The sequence below is a fragment of the Echinops telfairi genome, unplaced genomic scaffold (genome assembly GCF_000313985.2).
Source record: "Echinops telfairi isolate 266 unplaced genomic scaffold, ASM31398v2 ScPeMD7_34;HRSCAF=130, whole genome shotgun sequence".
NCBI classification, from domain to species: domain Eukaryota; kingdom Metazoa; phylum Chordata; class Mammalia; order Afrosoricida; family Tenrecidae; genus Echinops; species Echinops telfairi.
In genome coordinates this window covers 80868-103480 of record NW_022103931.1, presented here as the reverse complement: position 1 = coordinate 103480, position 22613 = coordinate 80868, and the positions used below count along the sequence as shown (strand labels likewise).

Genomic DNA, 22613 nt, shown 5'->3' with positions numbered 1-22613 from the left:
ATAATTAACCCAAGAGAAAAAAAGAAAATTATGAAAGATGCCATAGTTAGCCAGTACTGTTAAAATGGAAGCAATCAAAACTGGATGGCTTTTACAAACATAAATTTTCTCGCAGTTCAGAAGACTAGATGTTCAAATTCAGAATGCTAGCTCTAAGAGGAGACTTTCTCTCTGCAGGCTCTGGAGGAAGGTCCATTTCTCCTAAGTTCTGCTTCCTGGTTGTTTAAAAGGTTCCATGTACCTCCACATTTATGTTAACCATATCACTTCTCAGCTCCCTTATTGAATCTCTTTTATATCTCAGAAGATAACCCTATGCTAAATCGGGTTTTAGTAACATAACCAAAGCAACCAATTCCCAATGGGATCATAACCATAGGCATAAAGGTTATGATTCATAACACCTATTTTTGAGGAACATTAAATTAATCGATAACAACAGAATATAGTGAACAATTATATGGCAACACACTGGACAAACTAGAATAGACAAATTCTTGGATGCACATAACTTTCACAATTAATTCAAGAGGAAATAGAAAGTTCCTGTAGACACATAAGAAGTGAAAAGTAACTTACCAGTACTCAAAACCTCCCAACAAAAAAACTCCTGAATCAACAAATTCGTCCAATGGACTAATGGACCACACATGCATCAATCTCTATGACCCTGAGACCACAAAAAATAGAGGATGCCCTGCTACCACTACCAACTGCTCTGAAAAGGACCACAGTAGAAGGTCCTGGATAGAATGGGTAAAAAATATGAAACAAAACTCAAAATCACAAAGATCAGAATCAGGCATCAGAGATTATTGGAATCCTTGAGAGTGTGGCCCTTAATCACTCTTTAGGTCTGGAAAAGAACTCACCTCACGGCTCACTTTTCAGTTAAACAACACGCAGGTCTATAAGTGTAACAATAACACTAATGAGGTAAACACAGCTTAAAACTTGCCCAAGGACTAAGTTCACAAGGAGTAGAAGAAAAAGTGGAATGAAAACAGGAAATTAAAAATGAGGAACTGATACCAAGGGCTCAAGTAGAAAGAAACTGTTTTGACAATGATGATGGCAACAAATGTACAAATGTGATGGATGGATGGATGGATGGATGGATGGATGGATGGATGGATGGGTGGGTGGGTGGATGGATGGATTGGGATAAGAGCTGTATGAGCCCCCAATAAAATGGTTAAAAGAAGACTGACAAACAAGACACCGATGCACTCCCTTCACTACTGCTGAAATGGTAAACATTTTGCTATGTATGTTATTACCACAATTTCTGAAAAATCATAGCAAAGAGGAAGGTGAGGATTTGTTTGCTTTTTGTATTTTAGTATGTCTGGATCATTCAGACAGACAGAAGTAACACTAAATTTAAATATAAACAAACAAAGGAATGTTTTAAAATCCTATAGTGAAATCTGCCCTTAACTCACCATTCCTTCCCTTTTATCCTCCTTAAGGACTCTGTAACCTTTCCTATCTACTTAATGTCTTTCTCTTCCTCCTGCACTCAAGAGCTCTTCTACCAATGAATGTCTCTAGACATTGCCTTTCCACCACAGAACATTTCCCCCTCTTTAATCACCAATATATTACATTGTTATTATAACACCAAACTAAAATCAGTCATCTCCTACTTCACTAAATCCTTTCAATTCTCTATGACAATTTTGCTGTTCTCCCTCAGCTCTTAGCTTGTATCTCTACACGCTTATCTATACAAAATAGGCAGGATAGACAATCTTACAGAGAGCGACTAGACAAATAGTTCCTGGCCGGGGGTGGGAGGGGGTGGGGGGGTGGAAATGAGGCAGGGAGAGGTGAGCGGTGAACCAATAATGACGGTTACAGGAGAACAGGAAGTGTTCGAAAATTGATGGTGCGGAGAGTGGAGCTTTTCTGATTGTGCTTCATCAATCGAATTGTATGAGAGAGGAATTAATGAGATCAATAATGGGTGAACATAATAGTAAGGCAGGAGGAAAAAAAGAGGAAAGAAGGAAAACTATATATGTATATATAAATATATAAGTCTTTGTAAATGTATATATGAGCAAATGCAACAAGGAAGCAGATGGACTTTGGACCTCTACTTAAACTGTACCTAAATACAAGAACGGTTTGTTATTAATGTGACATTGTATGATACTCGGCTGCATGACATGATCACTGAAGGCAAAATCGGTGCATAAGCAAATGTGGTGAAGAAAGCTGATGGTGCCCGACTACTAAAAGATATAGCATCTGGAGTCTTTTATTTTTTTTTATTTTTTTTTTCAAAAAAATACTTTATTTATTAAACAATATATCCATGATCTATAACATGTTCCAAAAATACAATATACATCTTTACATGATTTCATAAAAAGACTTACAATATTCTCTCTCATTTACAAAGGGAACATAGATCATCATTCCTTGCAAATAAACAGGGCATTCCCGTGAAAGCTGTCACTTTGGAGATGTAAAGCTGACACCACAACACAAAGAACTCACTTAGTGAGAATGCTCCTCTTGTCCCCCCCACCCCCCACCCCCACTGCCCTCCTCTCAGCACCAGCCAGAGACCAGCACTGTGCACGGACATCCAGGAAGGCCCTCTGCATCTGGAGTCTTTTAAAGACGCGTAGTCAAACAAGCGGCAATCTAGCAGGGAAGGAAGACAGCCCACATAGAAAATCATATCAGTCAGTGTGATCATGAGGTGTCAACAGGAAGAGGTATCAGAAGTTCAAAACAAGCAACTAAATCGAGGAGAAAGGGTGTGGATGTAGTGGAGACCCAAAACCCACCAGTAAGATAATTGGACAGGCCCTCTCAGAAGGGCCATACAGAAGGGATAATAAATACAGAGGGTGGTATAATACTAATGAACCATATAACCATCATCTGGTTCTTTAATATTTCCTCGGCTTACTATTATGTTTGTTATTTGTTTTACCTCATTAATCATGTTAGATTTCCATATGTTCATTTATATAACTAAGATCATTCGGTACATGAAAATCAAGATAGATAACATTTCAGGAATAGTAATAGAAATAATAGTTCCCTGAGGGTATAGGAAGGGATTGAGGGGGCAATAGGGAGCTGATAGCATAGAAGACTGTATTAAACAACAGAATTGTATGTGAATGGATATATTGGATTATGTAAGACATGGCAAAAAAACTTATAGGATAAATAAATAAGCAAATAAATAAATAAATAAACAGGGGCCCTGGGGGTGGGGTAAAGGGGAGCTGCTATCAAGGAGGTTCGAGAAAATGTTTTCCAGCTGGTTGTGGTAGTAATCGCACAATACTGCTTGATGTGACTGAACTATGAAATGTTTTATTTGTAAGCTCCCAATAAAATGATAAATTTTAAAAAAGAATTACAGTCTCAGAAACTAAATTCTACCCTGTCCTATATGGTAGATATGAGTTGGTATGGCTCCATGGCAATGAATTTGGTTTGATAAGGTGAACAAGAACTCTAGATAATGTATACATTCCTTAAAATAATTAACTATTTGAGATCAGATGGATTGCATTTGCCTAAGGACAAAGTCCAAAAGGCAGAACAACAGGAAGAGGGAAGAATGGAGACAGGAAGAAATGGGATACGAAGGAATCACAAGAAGGGAATGGGATAAGAGATGTTACACTGTGTGAATTACAATCAACAGTATGAAACAAAATGTGTATGAATTGTTGAATGGAAAACTGATTTGCTCTGTAAACTGTCATACAATTTACAATATTTTTTAAAGGCTATAATGCTCTACCCCACTGGCGGCCCCACCATTTTTGAACATCTGGCAATGCCTGGAGACATTTTTGATTGTTAAAATTTGAGTGTGGAGATGGTACTGACATCTAATGAGTAGAGGACAGCCTGCCACAAAGAATTATCCAACCTAAAATATCAAGTGTAAAAGTTAAGAAATTCTTGTATAAATAATGTCTTGGCTCAAAGTGAACCTTAAAAAGTACTTACCAAAATAAAAAATAAAACATTTATCCCAAAACTTAAGAATATAAATAGATACATAAGAGGAGAATCCATGAACAACTGACTTAAAACTGATGGTGAGGAAGGTGTAGGAGGCCTGGTAGGGCTTGATCAAGGGTAATGTAACCGAGGGGAATTACTGAAACCCAAATAAAGGCTGAACATGATTGATAGTGGGAGTAGAGGAAACTAAAAGGAAATAGAGGAAAAACCTAGGAGGCAAAGGGCATTTACAGAGATCTAACTACACGCATGTATATATGTAAATATATTTATATACGAGGATGGGGAAATAGATTTATGTACATAAAAATATGCATTTAGTATTAAGGCAGCAGATGCACATTGGCCTCTACTCAAGTACTCCCTCAACACAAGAACACGTAGTTCTGTCAACCTGGCATTCCACGATGCTCACCTCCTGACACAATCGCTGAAGACAAAGTGGGTGCATAAGCAAATGTGGTGAAGAAAGCTGATGGTGCCTGGCTATCAAAAGATAGAGTGTCTGGGGTTTTAGGCTTGAAGATAAATAGGCGGCTATCTAGCTGAGAAGCAACAAAGCCCACAAGGAAGACGCACACCAGCCTTTGTGATCACAAGGTGTTGATAGGATCAGGTATCAGGCATCAAAGAACAAAAAATCCTATCATTGTGAATGAGGGGGAGTGTGCAGTGGGACTCAACACCCATCTGTAGACAACTGGACATCCCCTTACAGAAGGGTCACGGGAGGAGATAAGCCAGTCAGGGTGCAATATAGCACCCATGAAACATACAACTTTCCTCTAGTTCTTTAATGCTTTCTCCCCCCCCCCACCCCACTATCATGATCCCAATTCTACCTTACAACACCGGCTAGACCAGAACATGTACACTGGTACAGATAAGAGCTGGAAACACAGGTACGGGGAAGGTGGGGGGAGTAAGGGAGAATCAATCACAATGATCTACATATAGCCCCCTCCCTGGGGGATAGCCAACAGAAAAGTGGATTAAGGGAGACATTGGTCAGTGTAGCACATGAAAAAAATAATTTATAAATTATCAAGGGTTCGTGAGGGAGGGAGGGAGGGAGGGGGTATGAGCTAGTATCAAAGGCTCGAGTAGAAAGAAAATGTTGAGAATAATGATGGCAACAAATGTACAAATGTGCTTGATACAATGGATGGATGGATGGATGGATGGATGGATGGATGGATGGATGGATGAATTGCGATTAGAGCTATAAGAGCCCCCAATAAAATAATGTTTTAAATAAATAAAAATAAAACTACTGTGTAGGGAAGAAATTTCACTCCTAGATATATATCCAAAAGATTTAAATGCAGATTCATTATAGCACTATTTACAACCAAAAGTGGAAATAACCTAAATATTGATCATCAGGCAAATGAACAAAATATGGTATATTAAGGTGGTGCCCAATTTGCAATGTTGTCCTCTTCTGATGACTGTTGTCAGTTGTGTCATAAATCGAACACCTGATTTCCTTCTTTTTACGTTTTTATAATATTGCTTTTTATTATCACTATCTTTAGTTATATTTGGAGCCCTGGTCAATCAGTAGGCTGCGATCCGCATGCTTGCAAGTTCAAAATCACCAGCAGCTCCTCAGAGGTAAGATTGACCTTTCTACTTCCCTACACAGTTACAATCTCAGAAATCCACAAGGTCCCTATGGGTCAGCAATAACTCGATGGCAGTAAGTTTGGATTGGTTTGGGTTAGTTATTTTGGGACTTGGAAACATCATATATAGGTTTACAGATATATTTCAATACATATACATACATGCATAAAAATACAAAAATCATAAAAATTTACTCTGATGTTGAAGAGTTAGACAACATCTGTACCTTGTCAGCTATGGGAATAGCTACACTTGTGAAGATACTGGAGTATTCCTAAGGAATGGTATTTCTAATAAGAAAAATAGTCTGCTCGGTCCATTTTTTTTCTTCATTTATTCATGGCAACATATCATTTCATCCTAAATCTACCTATCAACTTGAGCAAAATGATCGGCTTTTCATGGTTTCAAGCAACTAAACTTCAGCTAATCCTTTCCCTGTAAATTTTTTTATACCATCTCTCCTTCCTCATATTTTTCTCAGCATTTCTTTCCTCCTCAAAATCCATTAAGTTCTAATATGCAAATTCCTCATGTTAGTGACCTATGAGCTATTATTCTACATGGCCAGTGTCAATTTCTAAATTTTGAGTTCTTTCTATATGAATGATTTTTCCATCTAAATATTCTGATAAGATGATAAGAGATAACTTAGAAATTCCCTTAATGGATTTTTCTAAAACTTTCTCTCAGAATGATGCAATGTACCAGATACTCTTATGGACTAAGAGCAGTTCCTTGTAATTTAAATAGGTAAAAGTCTAGGACTACCTTTACAAGCAATGAAATACTACTCAATAAGAAAATTCAAGGCTGGGGAAAATAAAAGAAAGAAAATTCAAGTCTTGATACATGCTTCAATATGAATAAAGCTTAAAGACATTATGTTGACTGAAAGCAATCACAAGAAGACATATAATGTATGACCTCACTTTAAAAACACACCAGGAAACAGTCCAAGATGGTAGTATAAGCCTCTTATAACAAACGCTAAAAAAAAAAAGGCAAGTGGATTGGACCAGGGTAGGAGACAAAGCAGCTGACCTGGCTTGTCCATCTTGCTCCCCACCCTGGATGCTTCTTCGCATGGTGGGTGTTAGGCTCCTTAGAAATGCAGAGGTACCCACAGGATCTGCGTTTCCAGGAAGTAGGAAGGCCCAGAGTCTGTAGAGGCAGACACCCAGTCAGCTGGAGAAGGGCTGCTGTCACTGGTCTGGAGGTAGCTGAAGTTGGCCTGTGTGGTTACCTTAAGCCCAAGCCACTATTTGTCCTACCCCTCTCCCCCTATGTCCAGCCTTTGCTGAGTGCCCACTGACACATAGGGAGGACACAACTGATGTCTCCTCACCCATAGAATGTAGGTAGTTCCTAGCAGTGTCAGACGTTGAAGTTGGAACCCTGAGCATTCAAAGAAAGACTACAGAATCCGAATAAGCACCAAGTATTAACAACAGACTGTACAACAACAATGGACATGGAGAATTACAGACCCCAATGTGGTAGCTGTGCAGCCATATAAAGACAAAGCATTCCCTTCCAAAGCCCCCGTAACTGGTGCACCAAGCAAAACTAACTCTGGAAGCACCTCCAGAGCCAGGAGTGTTTCCCTTCCCACCCTTTGAAAGTTTATTGCACTTACCTCACACGCCCAAATCCCATGCTCATGACCCACAGACCAACAGTGCCCTCCTCTGGACTCCTGAACATATCCCCCTCCTCTGCACATTATCGTAATCCAAAAGCACCCATCACCACCCCACTCCAAGGCCCCAAGCTAGGGACACAGGCATCAATGACACTTGCCCCTTAGCAATTTGTGCCAGGGACCCAGTGATCCATAGAACAACAGTACCTATTCCTGCATTCCAGTCACCAGTACCACGTGTTCACGAACTATAGGCACTAACAGCTACACCTAGGTACCTACATCGAGGACTTGCAGATCAGTAGGGCCTCCTACTCCCTACAGCCAGCTGGCACCTGAGGTCTAACATCTGGCAGAACACCCTCCCCCATATCAGACCACTTTCAGTGAAGTCAACAAGAAACAAGAGTAGGTAATGATAAAACCAATCAACTTGATCTCAGATACAAAACATTCAACCCAACAGCAGCAAAGTATATGCTATTTTCCAACAGACATGGTTCATTCTCCAATACCACATTTTAGGTCACAAAACAAGCCTCAAGAAAAGCCAGAACATAGAAATAATTCAAAGCATTTGCTTTGATCACAACTCTCTAACCATAGAAACCGGTAAGAGGAAGCATAGGGGGAAAATTAAATACATGGAAACTGAGTTAACAGCTTGCTTAAAAAGTACTAACAGAATGAATCCAAGTTGTGTATTTTAAATTCATACAATTCAATGAAAATAAAAACATGACACACCAAAACTCTTGTGACACAGCAAAAGCAATCCTCAGAGGGCAATTTACAGCAATTCACTCAACAACAACAAAAAAGCAAACAAAGTCAAACCATATACCCTACAGCTTGAACAAATAGAGGTTTTGAGCAAAAGTCACATTCACCAGAAGAAAGGAAATAGAGATTACACAATAAATAAAATAGAACAGAACAAAATAGAGATCAACAAGACCAGAAGTTGGTTCTTTGAAAACATCAATATAAAAAAAGAAAAGAAAATATCAATACAATTGACAACAGACTGACCAAACTAACCAAAAACAAAACGTCATAATCCATCAAATTTGAAAATGGAAAATTTTCAGGAAGCACAATACCTAAAGACAAACTAAGTTAGAATATTTGAATAGAGGGGGGAGGGAGCACTAGAACGGACTGTGATGATGAATATACAACTATTTTTAAAAGCGATTTAACCATGAAAGTGTTTAATATGTGAGTAGTGTATCAAGAAAACTACTCAAAACAAGAACTTGACCAATGGTTACCATGAGTAAAAGAAAGAGTTGTGTGCTTAGAAGGCATTGAGTTTATGTTCATTATGGTGGAATCGTTTAGAAAAAGGTATCAATAATGGTTATATATCACAGAGTATAATCAATGGCACTGGATTATACATGTAGAAATTGCGGAATTGGAAAATGTTCTGTTCCATATTTTAAAAACCATTTTACTGGGGCTCGTACAGCTCTTATCACAATCCATACATACTACATCCATTGTGTCAAGCACATTTGTACATTTGTTGCCATCATCATTTTCAAAACATTTTCTTTCTTTTCTTTCTACTTGAGCCCTTAGTATCAGCTCATTTTCCCTCCCTCCCTCATGAACCCTTGATAATTTATAAAAATTTTTTTCACTTTTCTGTTGTCCGGGCCCCCAGGGAGGGGTTATATGTAGATCACTGTGATCGGTTTCCCCTTCTGTTCCATATATTTCTGACACAATTAGAAAAAAATATCATTACATGAATAACAATGAGCACAAGGAAGAAGAAAATGTCTAGAAATGAATGTGGTGATCACTGTACAACTCTTCTTGATATGATTGAATTATTGTATGACATGTGGATGAAATGCTAATAAAACTGTTAAAAAAATTTTAATAGATCCATAGCCAAAGAAATGTTAAGAGGTTAAAAACAAAAAAGCTTCCAATAGGAAAAATGAGTCCTGGACCAGATGACTTCTCTGAAGAATTCTACCAAACATTCACAGAAGACTATTACTACTCAAACTATTTCAGAGTACATAAATGGAAGGAATACTCTAATTCATTCTATGAAGCTAGCAAAACCCTGATTAACAAATTCAAGCAAAGATACCACAAGAAAGGAAATTACAAACCAATATCCCTGAAGAATATAGATGCAAAGTCTCAACAAAATCCTAGCCTATAGATGTACCCAGCATATCAAAAAACCATACAACACAACAAGTAGAATTCAAAAGAATAATTCAACACTAGAAAATCAATATACCTTATCCAATACAAAATTTAAACAAAAGAAGTACCTGATAATCTCAATTGGTACAGAAAACACATTTGATAAAATCCAATGCCCATTCCAGATCTTTAAAGTCTCAGCAGAATAGGAACAGAAAGGCACTTTCTCAACATGAGAAGGGCTTTTAGACAAAACCAACAGCCAAGATAATCCTCAAGAGAAAGAGAGAATGAAAGTATCCCCTACAGATCAAGAACCAGACTTAGATGCCCTCTACCACCACACTTGCTGAACATTGTATTGGAAGTCCTAGTTAAAGCAATAAGGTTAGAAATGGAAACAGGGGGCGTTCAAATTAGTAAAGAAGTAAAACTATCCCTAGTCACAGATTATATGATCCTATATAAATAAAATACCTAAGATTTCACAAGAAAGCTATGGGGAACTAAAAGGATACAGGATCAAGATACAGAAATCAGATTCCTAGTCTACACCAACAAAGGGAATTTCAAAAAGGCACTCTCCTCCTCTCCCATGCACACTCATCTCTACAGCCTATGAAGGCACTGCAGAGATAACAGACCAAGCAGGCTGCTCAGTGAAGAAGCCCTCCTTGGCTTTTGTCCTCGTACTTCCTACCTTCTCCTTGCCACAAGACCAGCCACAGATAGCATGCATGCATGCCCCACACAAGTCACGTTTTTTCCATTTCCTTCACCCAGTGCGAAGGGAACCCTGGTGGTATAGTGGTTACGTGCTGGGCTGAGTTGAACAAGGTCAGAAGTTTGAAACCACCAGACGCTCCATAGGCTTCTACTCCCATGGAGCACTTCACCTCCCACTGTCCACCATCATAGAACAACTCTTCCCTGCTCCTAATCCCTCCACCCTTCCAGGCTATAGTTCCTATCTCTACAGCCAATAGTGGACCTATGTGGATAGAGATCTCCCTGGCTATTCAGCATGAGGTCCCGACCACCTACTTGGCTCTGAGAAATTCCCCTACACCACCCCGACTGCTGCCACAGGCCCTGCAACCACTCTCACCCTTCACTGGGATCTCTGACTGGCACATCCCTTTTTAAGCAGCACTCTGGGGGTTTTCCCCTTTATTCCTCACCCCGCACCTCTCTCCACCTGTACTTGCCAGTGCAGGACATCTCAATACAGGCAGCGCTACTTCCAGCTTTTTCCCCTTATATACTTCCTATCACACACAACCCCGCCCCAGCAGACCCGCCCACACAAGCTTTTTCTTTCTCTTTTCTTTCCTTCCTTTCGATTTTTGTTCCCTTTTCTCTTCTCTCTCCAGTTTTCCTTGTTTTACTAACTCTCTTGTTCCTTTCATACAGCCCCTATTTTGCCCTTTTTTTGCCATTATCTAAACAGTCTCACACCCACTTGACAGAGACAAGTACCCCCACAGGACACTGCAGGCCACACACCACTAATATCTACCACAATGCAACAGAAGCAGCAATCAATCACAGTACACATGTGGGGGGGGGGGCAATCAAGAAAAAAGCAAAAACAGCCCCGTGTGGACTAAGGCTCTGGTGAATCCCTTCTGAACCCAGTTCAAAGATGTGAATAACCTTGCTATCAGACAGCACTGTAAAGCTGATCATGGCAGACGTGGTTAGGTTACAATATGATACCTTATCATTTGAGCTCCCTTTTGACCCATTTTAAAGTTGTTTCGATTTTGAATATTTTCTGCTTTCTTTTTATTGAAGGTTTTCTATGTTTTGTCTAGTCATTGTGGTCGGATTTTTAGTTTGCATGATTCCTGTTTCTGTTTTGCATAATTTTCTCTATATGAAATCCAGGGTAGGTAAACCTATAGACTAAATTAAGAATTACCTAGGGACATGACATAGGAGGATGGGGGAAATTGAAACCCTAAGTACAATGAGCATAAGAAAAAAATGTTCCGAAATTGTGGTAATGATTTTATAACTCTTCTGAATATGACTGAATGATTAAATTACAGATATATGAAGTATATGCCAATAAAATTATGAATATATACTTAAAATATTTTTAACATATATATTTACAGAAGAAAATGTAAGAGCCCTTTCCCCTGCAGTAAAAATTCCTTTTAAGCTCAATCAGTAAGTATGTTTCAACTCAGGAATGTGGTAAGTAAGGCAATTAAGATAAGTAGTTTTAAAGCCAAACACAGCAGCATCCCTGCAAGGGTACAAGTAGCTTCAGGGTATAGTGGTCTAATGACCTCTGGGGAAAAAGCGGAAGTATAGATAATTTCCTATGATCACTGCAAAGCCTGCCTATCTTTGTGACATTGTTTTCAAAGATCACTCATATCCTGTGATCACTGCAACATCATCTAATCTCTTCCTGCAATCGTTGTAAAAACGTGCTTTTGTAACATAGTTTAAGGTACACAGTTTAAGGTATATAGCTTGCTTAATTTTTACTGGATTTTTAAAAGCGCAAACCCCATTGGTTCCTTGTTTCACACTTCAGAATAAATTTAAGAGGTTCTCCAAAAAATAACATTGAAGTCAATGGATTAAATACATCAAGAGACAGAAAGTACCAAACTGAATTAGATAACAAGACTTATCAATATTCTGCCTACAAGAGATACACCTTACACTCAAAGACAAAAATGAACTAAAGATCAAAGCATTAAGAAAAACTTAACAAGCCAGTGGTAGTCACACAAAAAAGCAGAAGTCAAAAAAAAAGCAGGAATTGAATTCTGTTGAATTCTAGCCAACAGTATCTAACAACATTTATCAAAAAATAATTCAAGACCAAGTAGTATTCATACCAGGAATGCAAGTATAGTTTAACATTGGAAAAACAATTAATGTAAACCACCACATAAACAAGACAAAGAATTAAAAAGCACACAATCATATCAATTGATGCAGAAAATGCATTTAAAATATTCAACACCCATATCTGATAAAAGCACTCAATAAAACAGGGATACGGTTTAAATTTCTTTTTTTAAATCATTTTATTGGGGGTTCATACAGCTCATATCACAATACATACATACATACATACATACATACATTGTGTCAAGCACATTTGTACATTTGTTGCCATCATTTTCAAAACATTTTCTTTCTACTTAAGTCCTTAGTATCGGCTCTCACAACATTATAAAGGCCATATACAAAAACCCAACAGCCAACATCAACAGGGAAAAAAAAACTGGAAGCATCCCCCCACCTAAAAAAAAAAAGGAAATTAGATAAGGATGTCCCCTATCACCACATTCAACATTGTGTTAAAAGACCTAGCCAGAATCATTAGACAACAGAAAGAAATCAAGGGAACACAACTGGGCAAGAAAAAGTGAAGCTCTTGCTATGTACAGATATGATTTTAGATAGAAAGAACTCCAAAGACTCCACAAAAGGACTATTTGAAGCAATCGAAGGATTTGGTAAAATAGCAGGATACAAGATTAACAAGCAGACATCAAGGTGGATTCCTATATGTCAATGAAGAATGCTCCTAACAGACATCAAAAAAACTTCACATGGGGAAAAATGAGGACCTAATGCCGGGGGTTTAAGTGGAGAGGAAATGTTTTGAGAATGATGAGGGCAATGAATGTACAAATGTGCTTTACACAATTGATATGTATATGGATTGTGATAAGAGTTGTAAGAGCCCCTAATAAAATGATTTTTAAAAAATAAATAAAAACATTAGCAAGTTTACCAAAAGTAAAAAAAAAGAAAGAGAACTTCACAAAGGATCAAATACCTAGTAATAAACCTAACCAAAGAAACCAAATACTTGCACAAAGAAAACTACAGGACATTATTATAAGAAACCAAGATGTCTACACAAATGGAAGAATATCCTGTGTTAATGGGCAGGAAGACTTAATAGCATGAAAATGTCAATACTACCTAAAGCGGTTTATAAATACAATGCAATTTCAATCCAAATCGCAACTTCATTTTTAAAGAAATGGATAAATTACCAACTTCATATGAAGAGGAAGAGACCAAGGATAAGCAAAGCACTCCCCCAAAAGAAGAGTAAATGGGAAGCCTTAAACTACCGGACCTCAAAACGTATTACACAGCCACAGTAATTAAAAACAGCCAGGTCCTGGTGCAATGATGAGTGCACAGACCAATGGAACAAAATAGAAAACCCAGAAATAAAAGCATCCACCTACAGAGAACTGATTTTCAACAAAGGGCAAAAACACATGCATGGGAAAGAGCCACCCTCTTCAACAAATGGTGCTGGAAAAATTGGATTTCCAGCCACAGAAGAATGAACAGGACCAGTACCTCACCCCATATGTTTAGCAATGACACAACAAAGGACTAATCTCTAAAATCTATAGAATATTGCAAGATCTCAACACATGAAAACGTGCTCATCCAGAAGATACAAGTCAAAACAATACACCGTAACAATAGTCCAATTCAAAAAAATAGAGAACAAAAGCTGAGAGTTCTGAGATATTTGAACTCTCATACACTGCTAGTGAAAGCAATATAAAACTCACTGTGGGGGGGGGCTTGATATTACTTTTATGGACCCCATGGGGGAGTATCAGCCCAATACTATATGGTTAGTCATGCATTTTTAACCTAGTTTCTTTTCCGCATTGGCAACCCAGCCTATTTGGACTTGTGGGGGTGTGTAGCACACTACATAGGACACAACAGAAGGATGAGTTGAAAAACCCACTACATGAACCAAACTTTACCTTAAACAAACCTCTTGCAGACTAAAGAAATGATACATTCCCTTGGACTTCAAGCTGTAATGCCTTAATTTAAGAGGAGGACTGCTACCTCACTGTCTTGGATTTAAAAGTCATTGGACTTTGGTTCAAACTTTTTGCTTTTGCAGTTGCCCAATAATAAGCAACTTAAGACTATCATATATTTTCCACTTTCGTGTTTTCTTAGCTTTTAAAAATGTTTTAGTTCTGTATGCATATTTTTGCAAATGAGTCTTATTGAACCCTCATTCTTTTCTTAAACAGGATTCAGGAAGGTTTTTTTAATAGACGTAAGTGAACACCCTATGTATTTTAGTCTAAAATGCTTCCCCATATATGAATATCCCCTTTTATCTCAATACTAGTTTAAATCTTATACCACTGACTAGTTCAACAATATTATTATTAGAATTACCAAAGGCCCTGTGGAGGTTACTTATATTATCTCTCAAAAAGCGGGTAATGCTACCATTAAAGTGGACCAGGAATACATATATATATATCTTAGCTCCCACTTAACCATAAGCCCTAACCTGAAAAAAAATAAGGTTTTTATTTTTTTTGAGGGGGGGGGTTGCGTTAAAAGAATCTTTGTCGCTTTTATTTGAATGTGACTTGGGATAGCTAGAGTAGAAGTGCTCACGGGGGTTTCCGAGGCTGTGAATCTTTTTTTTTTTATCGTTTTATTAGGGGCTCATACAACTCTTACCACAATGCATACATACATCAATTGTGTCAAGCACATTTGTATATTCATTGACCTCATCATTAAAAAATCAGTTCTTATGATGCAGTCCTGCTCATGAAAGGACCGCTGTAGATGTGAGTTCTATAGCAAAGTGGGTGAAGCAAGTGGGTGGTGCCTGGCTATAGAAAGAATAGTGCCTGGGGTCTTAAAAGCGTGTCTTGTAACAAATAGTCATCTAAGTGAGGTGACAGCCAAAGCCGACAGGGAAACAAGCACACCAGCTTGTGTGATTCAGTCTGTAAACAATAGAATCTAATATCCGAAGCGGGAACTGATTAGTTTTTGAGCACAGTTTGCAGAAGGGTATGGATAACAGGTTACTCGGATTAAGCCTCCATTGAATTCCCTCTGACCAGTGACTAGCAATGTTTATAGCTGTACTTTCAGTCAGAATGCATCAGAAAGTGAATTGATGCAGATATATTTAGGTTAATTTTAACATAATCATTTGTTTTCCCTTCTGATCCATTTTTCATTATTTTCTGCTTTCTTCTGGAATGAGGTTTTTCTGTATTTTATGGTGTTATTTCTGTTGGGTTGTTTTTGCTTTTCTTATGATTTTCTTTATATGTAATCCAGGATAGGTAAATCTACAGGCAGTAACTAGTTTCTTAGGGTTATGGCAGCAAAAATTGGGGGCAAATGGGAAGCTAATAATGAGTACAAAAATTAAGAAAATGTTCTAAAATTGATTGTGGCGATAACTGCACAACTTTTTTTTAATTGAATAATCATTTTATTAGGGGCTCATACAACTCATCACAATCTGTACATACGTCATTTGTGTCCAGCACATTAGTACATATGTTGGCTTCATCATTCTTACAACACCCGCTTTCCACTTGAGCCCTTGGTGTCTGCTCATTTTCCCCCTCCTTCCCTGCACAACTCTTTTTAATAAATTCAAACCATTCGGGGAAAATCTATGCGAAGCAAATTACAAAAAAAATCTGCAAGAAACCGAGACCTACATCTTAAAAGTAAACCATACTCATACATAGGAATACTTATGTGAAAATGTCAATACTACCCAAAGTCATCTATAGATATAATGTAATCCCAATTCAAATTCCAACAGCATTGGTAGATGGGAGATTTTACATGGAATGAGGCCCTGGATAAGTAAAGCACTATTGAAGAAAAACAACAAAATAAAAGGCTTCACACTATCTGATCTCAGAACCTACTACACAGCCACAGTAGCCAAAACAGCCTGGTACAATGACAAACACATAGACCAATGGAATAGAATTGTGAACCCAGATGTAAATACACCCACCTTCAGAGAGCTGATTTTCAACAAGGGTCAAAGTTCATTAAATAGAGAAGAGAAGTCTTTTTAAGGAATGGGGCTAGCAATACTGGTTATCTGTAGAAAAATGAAATAGGACCCATACCTCACACAATACATAAAAATAACTCAAAATAACTCAATGCCTACTCATAGTGGCCCTATAGGACAGGGTAGAACTGGCCCTGTGAGTTTCTGAGACGGTTAACTCTTTACCAGAGCAGAGTCCCACCTTTCACCCTCAAAGCAGCTGGTGGTTTCGAACTGCTGACCCTGAGGTTATTCGCAGTCCAAAATGTAAGCACTAAGCCACCAGGAGTCCTCAAATGAATCAAAGATCTAAAGAAAATAAGAGCTGGAACACAAATAGATACATGCACACTCATGTTTATCACAGTATAATTCACAATAACAAAGACATGGAAACGACCTAAATATCTATCAACAGATAAAAGGATAAACAAAATGTGTTACATATGCAACGTCAAAGAATAGAGTCCACAAAACTGATAATAGTGGATGGACCTGGAAGGCATTATACTGAGTGAAATAAGTCAATCAAACAAAGACAAATATTATAAAGAAGTCCACTATTATTTTTAAAATCAAGGGAAAGTTTACACATAGAAAGAAACATTCTTTATAGTTTAATAGGTATATGAGGAGGGGTATGAAAAATCACTAAAGATAATCAAGCCCCAAACCCACTGCTATGGAGTCAATTCTGACTCATGGTGACCCTATAGAACAGAGTAGAACTGCCCTTTTGGGTTTGTGAGCCGCTAAATCTTTCCAGGAGTACACAGCCTCATCTTTTTCCCATGGTGGACAAGAAGTGCTAATTTTGCAGTTAGTAGCCCAACACTTAACCCACTATACCACCAGGGCTCCTTATTATAGATGTTAGACATACGAGTATTAATTTGGGTGCAGTAAAAGGCAATATAGCAGACGCTTTAAAAAGTTCATGGAAAAAAATCACGTTTTAAAAAATGTATTTTAACTGTTTTATTGACATATAACTCATGTACCTTACAATTCAATGATTTAAACACATTGAGTTGTGCAATCATCACCACAATCAATTTTAGAACATTTGCCTTATTTTTGTACTCATTAACTCCTCATTTTCCCACAACCTCCTCTAAGAAACTATTAATCTAATTACTGTTTCTACAGATTTACCTATCCTGAATTTCATATAAAGAAAATCATACAAAAAGAAAAGCCCAAGAACAATAACAAAACACAGAACCAACCTCAAGCCAAAAGAAAGAAAATAAAAAAAACTAGAACAAATTTAAAATGAGTCAAAAGAGAAAACAATAAGATGTCAAATTTTCAGTCATCTGCAAACTGGGTGCTCAGAAAAAAAATCCCAGTATCTTTTCATTCTATTTTCCTACAGGGTCACTATGAGTTAGAATCAACTCTATGGCAGTGGCTTTACTTTCTTTTTCAGTAAAATAGTCTTTCCTTAGAATTTAAACAACTGCCTCTTTAAAGGTAATACCAAGTTACACTGTTGTCATATCAAGACGTCATCTGGATTAGAATAACAGGTCCCATCAAATTTCCCAACACCAAGCTCTTTATATGAAAATAAAGCTAAGTTTTACCAATTGTCGGAGCCTCATCTTTTCTAATACCAAAAATCTAAAGAAACTAACCAATCCTATTTAAAAGCAACAACAAATGTTAAAAAACAATAACATAAAGATTAAGTTACTGAATAATCAACTCTTGATTATTTAGAATATTTAGCCAGATCATTGGTATTTTCCTCCTTCTAGTCATTTAGCCATTTTCCCAGCACAGAATCCTAGATTATTTTTTTCCTAAGTACCAGTAAAAATTGGAATGAATCTTCATTCCTACTTTCAGTAGCTGTAAGGAAAGATCTAATATGGGGGAAATCTGGAACAATTAAGTAAATTAAAATTATACAATGATAATGTCCATAGCAACTAATATGTATTTCTTCCATACTAACACTTGAGCTAAATTAAAATGATCATAATCAGCCTAGACCCAGCTGGCATCAAAGCCTTGTGGTTGAGAACAAGTTCTAAAGCTAAGACTTTAAGTTCAATTCCAGCTGTCTAACTTTGGTCATGTTCTTTGATCTGTTTCCTCCTCATCTATGAAATGGGGTTTGGTGGGGGGACATTGTATCTATCCAAAAGGATAAGAGCCCTGGTGGCACTGTCAAGTAAATGATGGGTTGCTAACGGCAAGATCGGTGGTTCAAACCTACCATCTGCTCTGCAAGAGGATGAGGCTTTCTGCTCCCATAAAGATTTACAAAACCCCATGAGTAGGAATCGACTTAATAGCAGTGGGTTTGGGTTTTAAGGAACCCACATAATTGTGAAAATTAATCATGATTACATGAATAAAGGAGAATAAGCACTCAGCTTTAGATACTATGATTATTACAGGCACCCCCAGGTGGCCCAAGCAATGAAGCCCTCAAGAGGTTGGGAGGCTTGAACCCACTAGACAATGCCTGAAAAGGCAGGCCTGCAATCTGCTTCTCAAAGGTCTCACACAGCACGGACCACTAAGAAGCAATTCCACTCTGTATACCTGGGGTCCACGAGTCAGAAAACACTGGGCAACAACTAACATGATTATTATTACCACAAGATCCACAAAAATCCAAGACCAGGAAGAAAAACTGCCCATGGAATAAAATGAATAACTCTACTCTGAAACTCTATGCATCCATCATTTGTTCGCCTTACAGAAAGAGAGCAAATCAATGTTTAACCTACAGATTTAAATGCAGATTTCCTAAGACATAGCAAAACTTCATAAAATCTAGAGACTGCATTTACCTGTAAGGTCCACTCTTCATGCTTACGAGCATGAGCCTGATAATATCGGGCCAGCAACTTTTACTGAGTAGTCCTTATGGGCCCAAAGCCCCATAAAGAAAGGTTTGCTGTACTTAAGCCAATTAACATAAATTCCGAAACCAAGGTCACAATTTTTACCCAGCCCGAAATCTGTAATCTACAAATTAAAGTATATTTTTCTTAAAGGGATGGAAACATCATCTACTATTTGTCGTCTACTATTTGTTAATGTGGAAAACAAGTTATCACTGGCTAGTTCCCAAATTCTACAGTCCAACTAAAATACTCTGAAAACAAGCTATCCTAATAGTTACTCAAAGGCATATTTTGTCTGACGAATTGATTCTGGTTCCCTGCAATTTTATTTTGTAGCTTAATTAACAATTCATGACAACACTAGCTGAAAAGTCAAACGCCAAACTGCTTGTGAAACAGGCCAACTACCTGGGTAAGTTATACAATTCATAGAACATGCCCATATTTTTAGGGGCTGTCAAAAGGCAAATCAGAGGCACGAGAAAAAGCCTCATCCTAATAAATGTTCCAGGCCATAATTCGTACTTCCAATCATTCTGATGAACATGCCCCCACCCCTTCATGAACTAAACAAGCAAACGAAAATAGGGTCTAATTACTTCTACTAGGAACTTACCTAATAAAGAAGCCATCTGAGATCTGTCCTACCACCTATTAAAGGTAGACTTCCCCAAAAAGTAATAAGCAAGGGTGCGCTGGAAGCAAACCTTGCCTTTAGAATTCCATAGTCTCCCTAGGATTCTTCCAAAATCCGGAGAATAGAAATGTAAATACCTGGCAACACCCACTCACTTCCACCTCTACCCCACCCACTCCCAAAGGCTTATCCCCTGAGGTCGCCTGGGGGGTGGGGGGAGGAGATCCCGCAAGGCTCCGTCCCGTTCCTTCCCGTCTCCCAATAAACAGTACAATCGCCACTAGTTAAGTCCCAGGATCTCACATCCTTCCCGTCCGCCCCTCCCCCGCTTCCCACCCTAACGCTTCCCAGGCAATCGGTAGGCCCAAAGATGAAGAAGAATGACAGCTTCGCAAGGACTGCCTCGATCCCACGGTGGCGGTCGGAGAGTCAACAGAGGACGCCAAGCTAGCTTCCCCGGCTGGGAGATGGACGAAGAGCACCACATCCCAGGCCGCGCCGCGCCCCACCCCCACCCGCCCCGCCGCCCCCGGGGATGGAGCGCTCCGGGAAAGCCCGAGCACCTTCGCCCCTCGAGAGAAAACGGGGGCTCTCTCCGCTACACCCCACGCGGGCCTACCCCGCAGCATTCGTAACCACCCCATTTCGAAGGTGCCTCGGCCCGAGCTGCCGAGGGCGGGTGTTAAACGGGCTGCGCTTTACCTCATGGGCTCAGCGGTCATGTTTTCGCTCCCGTGCCTGGTGGGCTTCGGAGACGCGTCGGGCGCCGCTCTGCGCTCCCGGGCGCCGGGGTCCCGTGGAAGTGTACCCGCCTGCCTCGTCGCTGCAGCTCGGGATGGAGCCTCCCCACGGCTTAAAGGCCACTCCGACTGCCACCGCAGCAGGATCCGCGGAAACAAAGCGACGCCGCCGCCGCCGCCATTTTGTTGGGCCGAGGCTCGGGCTAGAGAATTGGCGCGTCCTACCGCGTCCTTCTGCTGCCGTCCATTGGCTCCCTCGGCCACAGCGCACAATCTGATTGGCTGCGCAAATTCACCTACTTTGGGGGCCTGTTGCTAAGGCGGTCGACGTCATTTGATCCCCCTCCACCTTTTGGCAGGGGGTCTAATTCAATCCCTGATGACCTGAAAGTGCCAGTGGCTTCTTTTGGCTTTATTCAAAAAGGCTCTTCTGGTCCATCTTTTCTTTGACATATTGACAAAGCAATCTACATTTATCGACGGTCTACTGGAAAGCCACCATTATAGTTATCCAGATTATCTCATGCAATCTTTACACCCTTTGAGCCACTGTTATCACCAACATTTTTTAGATGAAGAGACCAAGGCGCAAAATATACATATAGACGAGGATCGTGACTCCAGATAGCTTACTCTTAACCACTAATCAATATGAAAATCCTACATAAATATTTTCTTTCCTGTGTTCTCACATAGCAAGTTAATCCAATTCTTTTCTTTTCTGGATATTTCATCTACTATTCAGCACCCCATCATTAGATATATATACATATACACATATATAATACACACATGACAAAACTAACGAGATCTATGTACAAGTCTGCCAATATTGAAAGAATACTGCCCTTTAGAACACATGTACACACACAGCCATTTCTCCATCCTGAAGTAAGGTACATAGATCTACAAACCTACCGTTGTAGATCATTACAGAGGAGGTTTGGCACACAAATACACGTACTATCAAACAGACTGCACCATGGGGGGAGCAGTCCATTATTTTAATGTAAATTAGAATTTTCATTATAGAAATAATTAGCACTAGCTTCTTTCTAAAACACTAATGGTTACTAATTTAAATATCTTCATTATTTTTATACTACCTATTTTTTCTACTGTCAAATCTCTATATTTACTCATGAGTATATCCCCACTCTCCAACACCTGTTCAACTTGCTTGTCCTTCCATGCATCTACGCCATGACTGTTAATTGAAAGACTGTTTATGTAAAAGTATTTACCTCTGTTGCCTTTAACTCTTGCAAACCTCCCAGTGCCTCCCCAGCCTGTTTATGTAAAAGTATTTACCTCTGTTGCCTTTAACTCTTGCAAACCTCCCAGTGCCTCCCCAGCCTCCAGCATTTCCCCTCAACCTCCTGATTATTGTATATTGCCTTCCCCTTCACCTAAGTAAACAATTGTCTACCCTCTAGTCAAAAATGTACCCTCCCTTCCCTCCTACACCTGGTAACTATCAAAGAAACGTTTCTTTTTTTTTTTTTTTGAAAGCCTTTTCTTGACTTTGTACAATAGGGATCTCCTATTACATTTGTCCTTTTGTACTTGACTAAGGAACCCTGGTTATGTAGTGGCTATGCATTGGGCTGGGATCCGCATGGTCATCAGTTCAAAAGCACCAACAGCTGCTCTGGAGAAAGACTGAGCTTTCTACTCCCTTAAACAGTTACTGTCTCAGGGGGTCACTATGAGTCAGCATTGACTCAATGGCAGTGAGTTTAGGGAATAGATCATGTATACACAAAATAATGGCATATATAGTATTGTTTTGTGTTTTTTAAACATTTTGTTGTGAATTGGGTGAATGTTTATAGAGCTGATCAATTTTCCATTCAACATCTTACACCCATTTTGCAATCTCCACAATGTAACATCACTTATTCCACTTTTTATTCTGTTTCCTGTTTCCATTCTTGCTCCTTAACTAACTTTTCAGAACTTTGACCTTATGTAAATGCTGCCCATTGATCTCAAAAGGTTAATTATTCTAAGGTGTGGATACCTCTTTAGTGTTGTT

The 22613-nt window shown here is 38.9% G+C and overlaps 1 protein-coding gene across 1 annotated transcript in view; it reads right to left on the bottom strand.

Moving 5' to 3' along the window:
* The window catches only part of ATRX (ATRX chromatin remodeler), a 256653-nt gene extending 235977 nt beyond the window's left edge, over positions 1 to 20676 (bottom strand). Inside the window, exon 1 of the mRNA XM_004715899.4 lies at positions 20538 to 20676. Coding sequence (XP_004715956.2) covers positions 20538 to 20557 — 20 coding nt within the window. The 5' untranslated portion in view covers positions 20558 to 20676. The remainder of the gene's footprint in view (positions 1 to 20537) is intronic.
* Positions 20677 to 22613: the final 1937 nt, after the last annotated feature.